Raw genomic sequence first — 15173 nt, 5'->3', positions numbered from 1 at the left:
TGAACCAGAGACATTTCATGTTTGTTTTGTTTTCTTTCCATGTCATCTTATGAATATGTAATGGCACTTGGCCAAAAGTAGTGCATTCAGACTCTGAATGTGAGTGTTGAGGAAGGGATTGAGAAGAAAGAAGCTCAGTGTTCTGCGATAAGAAGGATGCTTCGGGTGTTTTACAAAGTGTTTCCTTCTTTCTCTTTCCCTGTCACACCCTTCCTGCACACTCCCTTGTCTTTTGCTATTGGCAGAAGTTCTGGAGGCTCAGAAAGGCTCAGCTTCATCCGAGAGAGGTTTCCTCTGACAGAGAGAACGCAAGGGGTCCTCTTTACAGGCCCTGCATGCCAGGGAGGATGTACTGCCTGCATCAGGAGGTGCTAAATTGATTCTGGATGCTTCCACAGCTCTCAGAGCTGCTCTGGCACCAGTGCTGCAGTGAACTTAAGTGCCGGGCTTGTGGAGTGGCTCTGGGACAACGAGCTGTGCTGCATCTCTCATGGGCTCGCAAGGAACCTTTTCCTTGATGTCCATGCAGGGGCTAGCTGATGTGGGCCCTAGGTCTACTCTTTTAATCAGACAGTTTCAGTACCTTTTAGAAGAGAATTTTCATGGGAAGTCATGAGCCATTAATCTCGCTACTAACCATAACATTTCCTTACTCCTTGATTTACAGCATCACTCAAACACTGACATTTGTCATTTCACTAACTATCTCCTTTGACCTCTGGTATCATGCACTTGCAGTGGAAAGGATCTGGTCTCATAGATATTTTCATGCTCCAATCTCTGTGATTTATTAACCATTAAGTTCTGCCTTCAGAACTCAGGATGCCATTTCAAATAATTTCATATGCAAAAGTGGAGTTATTGGACAAAAGGTATCCCTTATAAGTGGGTACAAACAGGACACCAGGAGAACTGTTGCTGCTTTCTGTTCTGCTACTGGAGTGGCAGTGTGACCTTGGGGAAGTTGGTTCACTGGAGTTTTATAATTCATTTTTTTCATAGGGAAAATAAGGACAATGATCATTACTTTCATTTGTAAAACACTTAAAGATTTATGGAATATGAATGACTGTTACTAAGTGAAAAGTGTTGCAAAGCTGCCTTAGTTTCATGCTGTGCTAAAAAAGTCCTGTATCAGCCTATTGACCTCAGCATGAACCACTCATTAAAGTTTATAGGACATTTTGGTGGGTAAATTGAGGCAGTTATCCTGCTGGAAATATCATACTGAAAGCACATTTAAATCCATCAGACGCGTTGACTTTTTTCTCTATTAAAACTAAACACAACTGCTTGCTCTATCCAATTTTCTTAGTTTATTTATGAAAGTTTATGATGGGTATGTACTTACTGTTAACTCAGCTTGTACTCCCATGGTATCTGAGATATTACAGTTTATTCTAGTCATAGCATAAACATACAATAGCTGTTGCGCTGGGATAAAGACAGAGTTATAAAACATTAAGATATCCAATGGAGCAGTGTGAACTACCAAGTGACGTAGTCACTTTTGAATGGCAAATTATGTTATGGATGCTACATTAATTTAATTTGTGCTTAAACTTTAGCTATGCTAGACATTGGTGTTTGAAAGGTTTACATATTTTTCCAACCTCAAAGTGTGTAAGTTTACTATTAAAGAATCAGATTTACAACATTTTGATTTATACTAGAGGAAAAAATACTTTTGTAGCAAACGTGTTAAATGAATTACTCTTTAAAGATAGTTCTGGCTTGCTTTCAGAATTATTATTTATATAATAATGCAAAAAATCTACAGATGTTTTCTTTTTGCTTCCAGATTAAATTTGGATTGTTTGAAAAGCAGGAAGATATTTCACCATAGTGCAAAAGAAGATACAGAAGAAGAGAGCAGAATGAGAGCTCCCCAAGTACCACATGCCTGCAGCCTGTTATCTTTAGCAATGCTGTTCCTTCCAGTCACTGGAACGTCAAAACAAAATATCCCGAGACTTAAGCTTTCCTATAAAGGTAAACTTTTTCAGCATTTTTTCTGCTTCTGCCACTTTTGTTTTGATGTGATTTTGCCAGCAGTTCATTTGTATTATTAATCAGGAAAATGAAAAGCAGTTGTCCCTATAGTTCTCAGAAACATGTGAAAGAAGCCTTAAAGATGGATGAATTCTGCCTAGGGACAGTATTAAATTCTCTTCTTTGGGTGGAAGGGTCTGAAAAATAACTGGTTTTTAAAAATTATTTCTGTTTGCTCCTAGAGGATATTAATGTACCATACATAAATTAGGGGGGAGTCATTGCCTAAACGTAGACTCCTAGTGCTACTTGAAATGCCGTGAAGCCCATTGGAGACATTCCCATGTGGCTGGTGGGGGTGACATGGGACACAGAGGACACTCACAGCTTTCTAGAGCGTCAGGGAAGGTCAAGAGAGCTGCCACAAATGTGTCAAATGGCACTGACATGTTATTTTTGTAATAATTTTTTCTCTATCACTAAGCTGGTATGTGAAACTTTTGAAATTTTGTTTTCTTTCTACTTACCGCTTTAGATCACAAAAGCATATTTTTCTGAGGACTTTATTAGCCTCATGTGTGCTTGTTGAGAACATTAGAGGCTGATGTATTTTTTATTCTTTATTGGACAAATTCTTAAAGGAGGTAGATTTCTCATTGTGTGGAATGTACAGTACACTTCCACAGTTTTTACAAGGCAAAGAGATACATCACTTTGATATTGTCTTCTTTAGCTAAAGCAAATGCTCTCCAGTTAGTTCAGGTCAGTTCAATTATGTCAGCACCCTACCCTACTTCTGCTCTCAGTTTCTCAAACTTAGGTGTGCCCGTGCACTACAGAATTGCACTTAGTATGGTGTGATGGGACAGGAGGCTGTAAAGCCTTCATCAGTGGTTATGATACATTTATCATGAGTTTAACACAAACAGGAATTTTTTGAGTAAGCACAATGTCATACTATTTATTTACAAGCTTGTCTTTTGCTAGATTTGTATGGCACTGTGTATGGTATTCCCCTGTGTATATATGGGTTTGAATGTGTTTGTGTGAGAGGGACAGAGGAAGAGAGATCAAGGGATCTTGACAACATTTTTATAAATTCAGGAAACAGTTGCACTCACTTAAGCCAATGAATACAGAAACTGAAAGAGCTGACATGAGTTATGAAAGTTAGCAATAAAAACCCCTTAACATATAGCCAGACTTCACAGCTAGGCCTTTTGAGATAATTCCCAATAGCAGCATATACCATATGGTGATGGCATTTACTGTGGATTTGACATTCACAATTAGTGAATTCCTCTCGACTTCAAAAGCAGATAGCCTTTGGCAAAATCCTGATGGATGCATTTGACAGGTAAGGAGGGGGAGAGAGAAAAATTATTGAGGTCAGCACAGGAAAAAAAATTCAATGAAATCTTAGTTTAAAATAGTGGCAGAGACCTGCTGGGAGTGGTTGTGAAAATGCCTGAGCTCGTTTAAAAAGACAATAAGCGGATGATTGATATTTAGGCCCTGACCCAAACTTTTATTAGCAACTTTATAAACCTTTCAGTTTGGCTTGAGTGATACAGTTTCCTATCCAAACTTATCCACCTATATCCCTGTAGGGGAAAAAAAAAACCCCAACAGATATAAATGGCACATAAATCTTAATTTGGAGAGCTGTGATGGAACTGAAAAGCCGAAGGAAAGAGAATTATCAGACTTTATTGTGCCTTCTTTTTCTTTTTTTTTTTTTTTTTTGGTGGGGGGAGGCGGCGGGGGACTATTTTTCTTTTTCTACAGGGAACAAGAAAAAAGTTACTGCTTTGTTTTCACACTTTTGCATTGTAAATGGTACAGGTAGTGCTTGTCGTAATTAAATCATGTTTTTGTCGTTGATAACAGCATGGCAGATGTCCTGATTATTTAATATAGTTGTTAGAATTAAGTTTACTTTCCCCCGCCCCCAGTATTCCAGCCAAAATAACTCCAAGGTTTCTGAGAATAAGATGTAGGAGAAATGAACTGTCTTGCCAGTTCTTATAAAATTATTACAGTCATGTCATTGACAAGTCCTGGCATCTCCATTCTTCGGAAATAAGACTTGAAATATCTTGAGGACGATAATAAAGGGCCCTATATTCTGTATGGAAAACTGACCAAAATTGGCCACATCAGGGAACTCTGAAAACCTGGTCATGCATGTGTGTTCATCTGGCTTCTAAAGGTGTTGTCTTTCAAGGGAAGGTTTCATCCCTTTCCAAGTGCAGTGTGTTTATGGGATGGCATAGCTCCATCTTCCCAGAAGGGCTGAGGACTTCCTCGGGCAGGAGAGCTGAAAGTGAGCAGGACTGCGGTTACTTCATCTCACAGCTGCAGCCCAGCGCACCTCAGCTGAGGGCTTGGAGACTGCGTCCTCCCATGCCCTGACAGTGATGAGAAGAAAGGGAACACCAAATGATGAACGCTGAGGAAGAAGTGTAGGAGACAAGAAGAGAGAAAGGAGAAGAAGGAACAGTATTAAAGGAGCACAGAGAGGGAGAAGATTGAAAGAGAAAGACAGAAGTTGGTGGTGGATAGAGGAAGAGGAAGAAGGAGCAGGGTGGGTTAGCTAAAAGAAGTGTCTATAACTGCAAGTGTTTTAATAAACCATAGTGCATCACAGATCTTCTGTATTCAGACAGCAATTAAAATTTTAGAGCCTGTCTGCATGGCAGTTATGGGTTTTCATCTTCTGTGAGATAGCTTAAGGGGAGGAAATCTCTGCTGGAAATATTAAGATACAGATATTCCAGTGAATGATGTGAGTATCAGCATGATGTCTTGTGATGGATTTCTTTTATTGTTTGCTCCAGTTCTAAATGATCATACACATGAAACTACAAATGCACACAAGTCAATCAAAGTATTTTTTAATACAGAGGCAAATTCATGTATACTCCACCTGTGTTAATATAATAATAAGCTATGATCTTTAATTACATGCCTCATCTATTATTCCCACCTTTTCCTCAATTCATTAATTGAATAATTCTTCAGTATTTCTTTTTATCTTCTTCACTTAGACTTTAGCTTTTAGATATTGGTACGTGTCATTCATAACCCAGAAACTGTCACTGCTCTCATGATGCTGCTAGGGTGCTCTCACTACATAGACCTTAATTAATCTATGTCTCTTAGATACTTTTATGAGATTATGAGGTGGGTTTATTATTATGTTAACATTAGAAGAAGGTAAAAATCTGTATTCTAATAGAAGATTACCATCTTTAAAAAAAACAGGGTCTGATTTTTTATAATATTTCATATTTTAATAGTCTTTGTATAACACTACACTCAGAGCAACAGTGTGTATTTATCTTTCGTTCTCATGTGGCTGGAGATACCCTATGACCACATCCAAACTGCAGAACTTGCACAGAAGTGACATTCAGCTTCTCTAATCTTAGTGTCTGCTACCTCATTTAATATACTCATTCCCATCTCTACAGCAAATACAGAAGCTTTCCACATACCAGTCTCATTCAATACTGACATTTATGGTATGGTTTCAGTTCTTTTACTGAAGAAGGGAAAGTTCTGTGTTGTAATTCATACATATGAACATGTTTAATTCGTATTGTGTAGACAGTCTTATTTATGTCTATCTTTTGGGTAGTAGTCTTTGCCAATTTATTGGCAGGTACATTTATGGAGATTTTTTTTGTGTGTATCTAGGTTTTAATTTATAGAGAGAGACAGAGAATAACTAGACCAGAAGGTTGATTGCCTTCTAGGGAAAAAAAAATAAATATTAAGTCAAACTTTTTCAATTTGTGGCCCTCTTAAAATTTTCCAGTAGAAATGTAGACTCCTAATTGTAATTTGTGCCTATTGATTTGCTTTATTTTGTTGCTTTTCATCGACATCTTAGAATTAGTCTGTGCACTCAAAGAATCATAGAATCATAAAGTTAGAAAAGATATTTGAGATGATTGTGTGTAACCATAAACCCAACACTGCCAAGTCCACCACTAAACCATGTCCCTAGGCACCACATCTGCATGTCATTTAAATACCTCCAGAGACGACTCAACCCCTTCCCTGGGCAGCCTGTTCCAGTGCTTGGCAATCCTTTTGATGAAGAAATATTTCCTAATATCCAATCTAAACCACCCCTGGAGTAACTTGAGGATGTTTCCTATTGTCCTTTTGCTTGTTATTTGGGAGAAGGGACGGACACCCATCTTGCTACAACCTCCATTCAGGTGGTTGTAGAGAGTGATAAGGTCTCCCTTGAGAACTCCTTTTCTCCAGACTAACAACTCCAGTTCCCTGAACTGCTCCTCATAACGCTACATTTATATTAGAGAAGTGTGCACCCTGCTTTCTTGGCTAGGGGGTGTGCCCCAGCCCAGGTTTGTACCTTGTCACCGGTGACATATCCACCTTGACACGCACAAACACATTTCATTGCCATGCGGGAGTGTCCATGCCCCAAAATGCAAGCCACACTTGCTATGACCAGTGCTGACTTGGTCAGAGGACAAGGATCCTGCGTTGTGACACATAGGAAAAGGCAAGACTGAAGGCAACCTTTGGCTTTTACAAGATTTGCTTAACACTGTTAAAAACAGCTGTGGCAGTAATTTAAATCTAATAAACAGGAATATTATTCTCAGTTGATTTTTTTTTTTTCTTCACATTGAATGAATTAAGCTGCATTCTCACTCCCACTAAAGTCACGGCAAGAGTTTTGCCACTGGAGTAAATTGAGGCAGGATTGAATTTCCACTCTTTCTTGCTTTTTTAATCTTAACTAAGTGAACTAAAGGGATGCAATTCTGCCTCCTCTCTTCAAGGATGACAATGCTAAATCATCATCTCCACATGTAAATTAGCCATGTCTAAAAATTGATTATCTTCATGCAGTTCTTTGCATACATGATTTTCTTCCACCTAAGAGTGATCCATTCTTACAACAGGGTGAAAAAGAAAGCAGGTGCCAGGAATTCCTTGGAAAACTTGACTGGATTAGTACATATCCGTAATGTTCTAAAAATGATCCTTTGAACATGCTACTTTACAATATCAAGCATCCTGTTTTCTAAATATTTTTTGCTTTAAGCATGTTTCATTTTATAACTGATGAGATGTTTAGCTGTTGCATTAGATCAGTTAGTTTGTTCTGTTTCAGTAAAGCTGGCTTATTTCCATGTCATGCATCATTTAATTATGCCTATAAAATATAGTTACAATTGTATAGCTCCATGAGCCTCATTTAAATTGTCTGTGACATTGCGGTAATCCCAGTACCACGATTGGGGGTGTTGCACAACTATGAATGGTTGGATCGTGGTAAAATGTACAAAAAAGCCTAGATATGAGCTTACATTTCTGCAGCTGTGCTTGCTCTACAGGAAGAGGAAGAAAAATCAGTAAAAACATGCTTTTGTGGTAATATCAGCAGCTGTAATCCTGAATGCCGATGTAGATCAAGGAAAATGTGCTGAGTGAGGAAGTGCTGCTTTTCTTGAATCCCTTGTTTGTTGTTTAATTCATTTCTGATGAACTGTTATTTCTCTGAAAAATCTGCCTTAGATTCCTTCTAGACTAACATAAAATGTTTATGTGAGAGTTTTAGTTTCAGATGCTTGTCTAGTTGTGAAATAGATTTTGCCAGTTTTTTCTCAAAAATGATTTCTGGAGGCAGTGAATATTGAGACAAAATGTACCTTGGGTTGAAGATAGATGGGAATTGCTGTCCATGTGAGGAGGGATTCTTGTATATGCTGTAGACTAAGTATAAACTTGAAGGGGTTTATTACATTTTAGTAACGGGAAACACAGCAAGTTTCTTACAGACATTTTTTTCCTTTTTTAAACTCATGAACTTGGAGGTCAGATCCAACTATATGTTGCATTTTCTGTCATATAATTATCATATATATAATGTCCTGGAGAGCAGCCTCCAGTCAGTGACATCAGCAGTTTACATAGTAGTTGAACTAAGAATAACCTTAGAGAAGTGACCCGTATCAACCTCTTAAGAGTGTAAACAGCCTGTAGCTCACAACAGTTTTCTTTTTTTCATGATCACAAAAGGGCCTCAATTGGATAAAAAAAGAATTGTGTTCTCAAAATACCAAACTCTTCTGCTGAATGTTCACTTGATTAAATCTCAGAAGATGAGAGAAAAAAACCACAAGAGTAAGACTTTGTGAAGAATGAGTAGTCCCTTGTAAAAAGGAAGATGAGACGACAACACTGAAAACTGCTTCCCTAGAAGAATGTACCTTCAAAGAGGGTACATTCAGAACTATTTTTCTAATTGCACTTTTACTACAGATATTTGTAAAGTAAACCCAATCCTGAGCAGTTTTAAAGATCCCAACCTTGTTCTCTTTCTATGCACTAATTTGAGGGCATGATCCTCTTGACGTCAGTGTGTGTCTAGCGGTGGACATCTGTGGTTGCAGTGCAGGTCCTCGAGTCACATCCTATTTCCCTTTCCTCCCTTCCCATTTCTGCTGTTCCATTTATAGACAAGTTCCTCAAAGGAGGGCCGAGGGGTGTTCTGTAGTCAGAGTCCTTTGGAGATAAATACACAAAGAGTTAGCAGAAAGGGACAGAGACAAAATTTCCTTTATCACACCAGAGTTCTATCAAATAAGTCAGAGGGATTAGCTAGCTGTGATTAAGAGAGGCATTTAGATCAGGATGGGAGTGACAAAGGTACCTTTTTTCCACTAATTCAAGAAAACAGGCATTCCTGTTTGTGATCCAAATCCTGGCTGTCCCAGAGAAGTATACTCTGTTGTCCTACAGAGTTTCATGGCTAAGAGGTTACTGAAGACGCTGAAATTTTATGTTCAACATATCTGGTAGGTTTGGGGAGACTGCACAAATCCCTCTGCCTCATCCATGCATTTCTTTGAAAAATATTTCTCACTAAATATGTAACACAACAGCAGTCTATATAACACCCACTGGTGCCCCCAAATGGATAAATAAATGTAAATATTAATAATAAAATTATCACCCTCCCCCACACTCCAGTATTAAATGATAGATTATGCCTATATACTAATGATTGACAGCAGGTAATATGATAGTGCACATGGTTACCTTGTGCAGACACACATCTCTGATGTCCCTTGCCCAGCAATTTTTAGTGAGCATGGTTCTATCGCAACATTGCCTGCCTAAGTCAGCAAGGCAGATGTCTTAGGTCCACCTGCACATCTGCACATGGTGGGACTGTGAATCTGACAGAGGTTGCTAGGCACAACTACAACACAAACAACTAATGCGTAAGGGAATTAATACAGATATTCAGTGATGTCTAGATTTAATGGCTTTGTAAGAATTGTGTCTCCTGTCAATATCAAAAAAGTATAACTGATAATTCTGTTTCACTTTATCATAGGAGAACATTATGCTGGTCCAAGCTTTTATAATGTGAATTGGTTTTATTTTCATTGCTGCAAGAGGTCCTTTGCTACTGCCAGTCCAAAACTATTTTGAAAACCTATATTCACATTAGCCAGTTGAGTTACTTTGCTACACTTGCTTGCTTTTTGCAAAATAATTTATATCTGGAAAACTGGAAAAAGAATATAGGGAGAAAAATCTTTGAAGTTTCCTGAAAACAGTCATTCTCTACACTGAAACAGCATTTTCTTAGAGAGTGTCCATCCTGTGCAGCTACCCCAGATAATGACTAAGTGACTTAAACAGTGCTTCCCTATAGCAATTGCACCTCTGTACTGTACTTCTGTAGCAATTTAGAGTAGGGCTATTCATTTTGCCTTGTGAGCTCAGCCAACAGTCATGGTAGAAACTGCTAAAATATTAATGCCCCCACCGTCATTATAAAAGTTCTCATTCCTCATTCAGACCATGGGAAAGAACGATTTTCTGGCTCATGTCAGAGGGAACCCCCCTGCAGGGACAGGAACAAGCAGTTACGTGTGGGGAGAGCAAGCAGGAACCTCCTAAAGCAGGTTTTGTGCCAACAGCGGAAATATCTGTTCTACTAACAGGTAAATCTGCTCACAGAGGTCCCTGTACTTCACCTCCTTTCCTGTGCAGGCACTCCTCCCACCACAGACCCTTCAGTGCTGCCAAATGCTGCCTTTGCTCCCTGGGTAGCAGGTCACACTGGTGAGCTGGTTTTTGTTTCCCAGAGCTGGTTTCACTCCTTTACTGTATCTGCTCTGCTTCCTTGTCCATCTGGACCTGTCTTGGTTGAGTAAGAAACTAAAAGAGCTGTCCAAAGCCAGTAATGAGGAAATTTCCTTGCCCTCAGGAGGACTGGAAGGGCATTGAAGGACCATCAGTACTTAAAGAGATCTTACAGGCTCTCTCAGACAGTGCTCTCATGGCAGCTGAGCCAAGATAACAGTGTGCTGCTTCTGGAAGGAGGATATCTCCCTCCCTGCTCCCTTCTCCGCAGACACACATATCCACTTCTTTCCCCCCTCATCTGCTCCCAGATACATGGACCTGCCCTTTCTCTTGCATGAACTCCAGCTCTCGTCAGCCCTCTTGGCAAGGACAGATGCTATTAGTAGTTAGGACTTTTGTATCTTATTTATATAGCTTTACAGCCTGACCATACAGCTTGTATGGGCTCTGATCCAATGCTTGGAGTCGGAGAGAAGAATGGCCCCCATGGCTTCTGGCTGTACACTCAGGGCTAGACCCTCAGCTGATAAAATGATTGCAGGTCCCAGTGGTTAAACTGAGGGTCTGGCTCAGAGTCTTGATGTGAGTGCTAGTGGGGTGTGTGTCTGTGTCATGCAGAGGATGGGGAAGGGTGGGACATACAACTTGAATGCTTTCATAAAAATCTGTGTGGCTCACAGACACTGGTTATGACTTGTACGCAGTATGCACTTACACTAGTATGGAAATTGCAAACAGCAATGATAGGCCACAAATCTGGATTTTTCTGTCTGTGAGATGTTCTTTAAGTCTTGAAAACAGAGGCACTAATGAAATAACTGAGCAAGCAAATCTGTTTTGCATTAACTGTACTTTGCACTGTCAACTCACCTTCACAAGTAGCTCATGCTGCTCTGTATCTCTCCTAAGCCTGTTAGTATTGATATTAATGTGTTTTCCAGGCCCATGACATCTGACACTTTTATTACAACGGAGTTGTTCATGCCACTGCAGTTTGAGGTATTTAATCTTTTAGCACGAAACCTTGTCCCCTTTGTTATGAACATGACACTCGTTAGGAAGCTGGCAAATGCATTTGAAGCTGGTGAGAAAAATGTTAAAGTGAATGTATTATAAAGGTATCTGTCCATTTGAAAAACAATATTTTTCATATATAACAGCTGTAGGCTCAGTGGAGCAAGTCCTGGTGTCTGATGTGCAGTCTGAGAAAGCAGCTCTGAATAAAACAAGTCAGACTCTCAGAGATCTGTCAGCACCTATAGGTAGTGTCAGACCAGCTACTGAGCCAAGTCCAGGTTTCTGTAGCCAATTATACCTCAGATTTACTTGAGAAAATTCCTTGCAGGTTTCAATCCTGGAGACCGAAATCCACAACAAAATTCTCATTTGCTCCAAGAGTGAAACAAAGTCCACTTGTCTTACTTCCTAAGGCTGGAATTTTATCAACAGAGCAAAAATTGAGTAAGGATTTAAAAATGTGTGATGTTTTGTACAGCTGCTAGCGGATAGCATGAGCAGAAGAAATAGCACAACCTGCTGTTGTTTTACCAGCTCATAGATAGTTAGGCTATAAGATGTAGCAAAGAGCTCCTCTGTCTGTCCTCAGGGTGCTGTGCGCTTCTCCAAAGAATATCGTGTTTTCAGAAGTTTCTCTGAAGGTGCAGTTAGTAGGAAATTGTAGGTGCAGGTGCTTGGAAATACTCTAGCCATTTTTGCATCACTCTGAAGAAAGTCAAGTCTGAAATAAAGGGTTGGTACTATTTCGAAGGCAAATGCAATATAATGACAGTAATTTGTTTTGAAAGGAAGAATAGCACTGCATATAATTTTATGAACCATACTTCGACAAAGGAAGAGCTGTGTGCCTTAAAGTGCTAAATATGATCACCATGTTACATTTTTAACACCTGGGTGTACTTGCAAAGGATAATACACATCTACGTTGAAGGAGGAAAGAATGAGTCCACAGCTGCAGAGTGGAATGTGTTCATTTATGCAAGTTAATGCAAGTCCCAGAGCTCTGAGATTGTTCTGATGCTTAGACGTCTACTAGGCACAACCTACTGTCAGTGCATACTGTTTGTGTTGCCTGTTCCTCAGAGTGTAGACTAATCTCAACACTTCATTCCCTGTGAAGATTCATACTTTTTGGATTGCAGGTCATATGATATGTACCTAAAGGTAGCTGGAAGGTTTATGAGATGAGACAGTAGACTAGTTGGAGCAGTACAATGGATTCGCAGTGAGTCTCTCAGCTTTTTCAAATCAGCCAGTCAAAGAGGATTTAGCCATTACTTCCACCTGAAGCCTATCATTGCTCTATTACTTTCTGTGTATTTGATTGTCTGATAGGTTGGGAGAGACAAGAGGCTGGGTAATGGTTAACCAGGGCATGAATGAAATTGCTTTAGTTTGAGTTCCTCCAAGGCATCTAAAAATTGAAATTCTAACTAGAGAGAGTGGGAGCAGCAGAATTCATTTAAAGCTTCCTTTTCCCAGGGTCAGTAATTTCATAGGCTATTTGTCATTATAGATCTAGTAATGTGGGTTTCCAGAATAGCTTTAGCAATAGGTGAGTTGATAAGCCATCTCCCTCAGAATAGGGCAGAGGTTTTAGCTGCTTGACACTCAGTTCATGGGAAGATGATTTTAAAAGACAGGGCTAGAGTGTGGTCCCTATTTAAGTTGACAGTTCTTCATCAATATGGTTAAGAAGAAAACTGGCTTCTGACTTCAATAATGGGGTCTGCTAGAAATAAGAAAAAAGCCTTATGTTTGTAAAGAGCAATATCCTCTCACTATTGGAATACTGTGAAGGAAATCTGAAATAAAACTAAGTGGAAGAAAGATTTCAGTCAAGTGACTCAGATCATTTATGCATTGCACATGCTGAAGGTCTGTGAGAGGTGAAGGGGAAAAAAAAGAAAGTTTGGCCTTGACAATTGAAAATGAGGAAATAGATTTGACGAGTCCATTGTCTGCATGTTCTGCCTTTCATTTAAAGAGGAGGTTTGGTACTATTTAAGTCTATCAAGGTGCCAGACATTCTTAATGGACAGATAAGTGTGAAGAGATGCCAGTGATTATCTACACATTGCCAAAGCTCATATGCTTGCCAATCATTTATATTGAATTACATTTGTTGTGCATATTCTTTTAAGTATCCACAGTATCCCTTTAAAAAAAAAAAAAAACAAAAAGGTGATTTAATCTTGCCTTGGAAACAACAGTGTGTTTGCTTATGTTGGCGTTTTTACAACAAAGATAAACCACTTAGGGAAAGGGAACCTGTGCAAATCCATGGTCTTAGATCTTCTTCAGAAAAACAAATGTTTCACTCAGATACATTTTCTGTTGTGCTGTCTAAAATTAATTATTTGGTTTAGCTATGTGAAGTTTGTGAATTGGGCATTTGCGTTTTTACTCCAATAACATGAAGTCACAAAGCAGCTTTTAATCATCTCTGCAATAATAGCACTTTACAAGTTATTTGTGCAGCTGGTTCACTAGTCAAATTTATTTGCAGTTAAAATGCAATTAAAATACACTTCTATAAAATGTGAGAATTGTTTAGTTCATGCTTTAACTGGGTATATTTTTGGTGGTAAGCACCTACCTATTTTTTTTTTTACAGTATTACCATTTCTGCAGATTTAAAAAACACTGAGTCAGACAAAGACAGGACTGTAGATTGGTTATAGCCACTGGCTCTTAAATAGATGAATTAAATAATCTGCAATAGTCTCAATTCCGATCTTGCAGAAGCATCTCATTTCAAGTGAGCTTTACTGATATGAAAGAGAATCAGGTCTCATAGCATGAGGTTCTACTTTTTAAATTTTTTCTCCCCCTTTATGGGGCGAAGTCAGAATGCCCTCAAGTGCCTTAAATCCTGCAGCAGACTTTTCCTGAATTTTGAGGCAGTCTTTGAAAAAGTTCTCTTTTCACTATCACCTTCCTAGACTGTAATACCCTCCTGGAGAACAATTCAATACTAAAAGAGGAACAGAAGTGCCTAATCCCCAAATATGTGGTGGAGTACAAGGTGGTTTAGGGGAATACTCAGACAAGATTTTTGATATAATATTGTGCCAAGAAATCATGTTTTCTCTGTTCCCAGTAATCCATATCCTTTTGGATAGGCCCTGATGTGCCATGAACATGACATTTTCCTCCAGGCCAAATAAAATTCATTGTAGAGCAATGGGAGCCACATGGTATGCACAACAAATCATCATTGTCCATGGTGAGATGCAGCTAAACAAAATAAAACTTCCTCCTTGTAATATGTAGTAAAGATTGGTAGTAGACTGGAAATAATCTCTCTGCCTTCATACAAGTACATCTGTGGTCATTTGGATCTTTTAAACTCATAATACTTTAGGAATTAAGTAAATTGCTGTATTCATGCTATATTGACATCTCTTTATCCCCAAAATTTAGCTGAGGATTCACACAATAACCATGTAAATTGTCATGGGTATTATCCAGCACGTGAAAAGACTTGCTCCTATTTAGACGAAAATTATGTGACATTTGTTTTTTACTGAATATGAAAATTACAGAATTATACATATCCAGCCTTTAAATTCAAAGTCCTTCAAAGGTGTCATTAGATGTAGCTGTTTTGAAACAGGTTGAGGAGTTCCCTTTTTTCCAATTTAGGCATGTTCTGTCATTACAAAAATGTCTGTGACTGACCACAAAGGCAATTCTGAGTCTCGACCAAGCAGTTCCAGATTGCTGCATGCTTATACCATGCTGGAGTCAAGGAATGACAGTGTGGGCACCACATATGTGACTTGAAGCCAAGAAGTCTAAATATGCTATATAAATGTAAATAGATATTATCAGAGCAGAATGATGTTTTTTCGTTCAAAGCCTTTATGCCTTGGTTCTGCTGCTGGAGACTATTTAAGTTAAAGGAATGATCATGCTGTTGTGAGCCAAGTCCACTGAGATAATTTTCTAAATGAATAAAAACCCCGTCACTATTCCAACTTCTACCACTCAGCAGTGAAATATTA

The 15173-nt window shown here is 38.9% G+C and overlaps 1 protein-coding gene across 1 annotated transcript in view; it reads left to right on the top strand.

Annotated features, from left to right (window-relative positions):
- Positions 1 to 15173, top strand: part of SEMA3D (semaphorin 3D) — a 148530-nt gene that overhangs the window by 43684 nt on the left and 89673 nt on the right. Inside the window, exon 2 of the mRNA XM_074903441.1 lies at positions 1802 to 1992. Coding sequence (XP_074759542.1) covers positions 1878 to 1992 — 115 coding nt within the window. The 5' untranslated portion in view covers positions 1802 to 1877. The remainder of the gene's footprint in view (positions 1 to 1801; positions 1993 to 15173) is intronic.

This window comes from Athene noctua, chromosome 3, assembly GCF_965140245.1.
Source record: "Athene noctua chromosome 3, bAthNoc1.hap1.1, whole genome shotgun sequence".
Lineage (NCBI taxonomy): Eukaryota > Metazoa > Chordata > Aves > Strigiformes > Strigidae > Athene > Athene noctua.
This window is presented reverse-complemented; position numbering and strand designations above follow the sequence as displayed.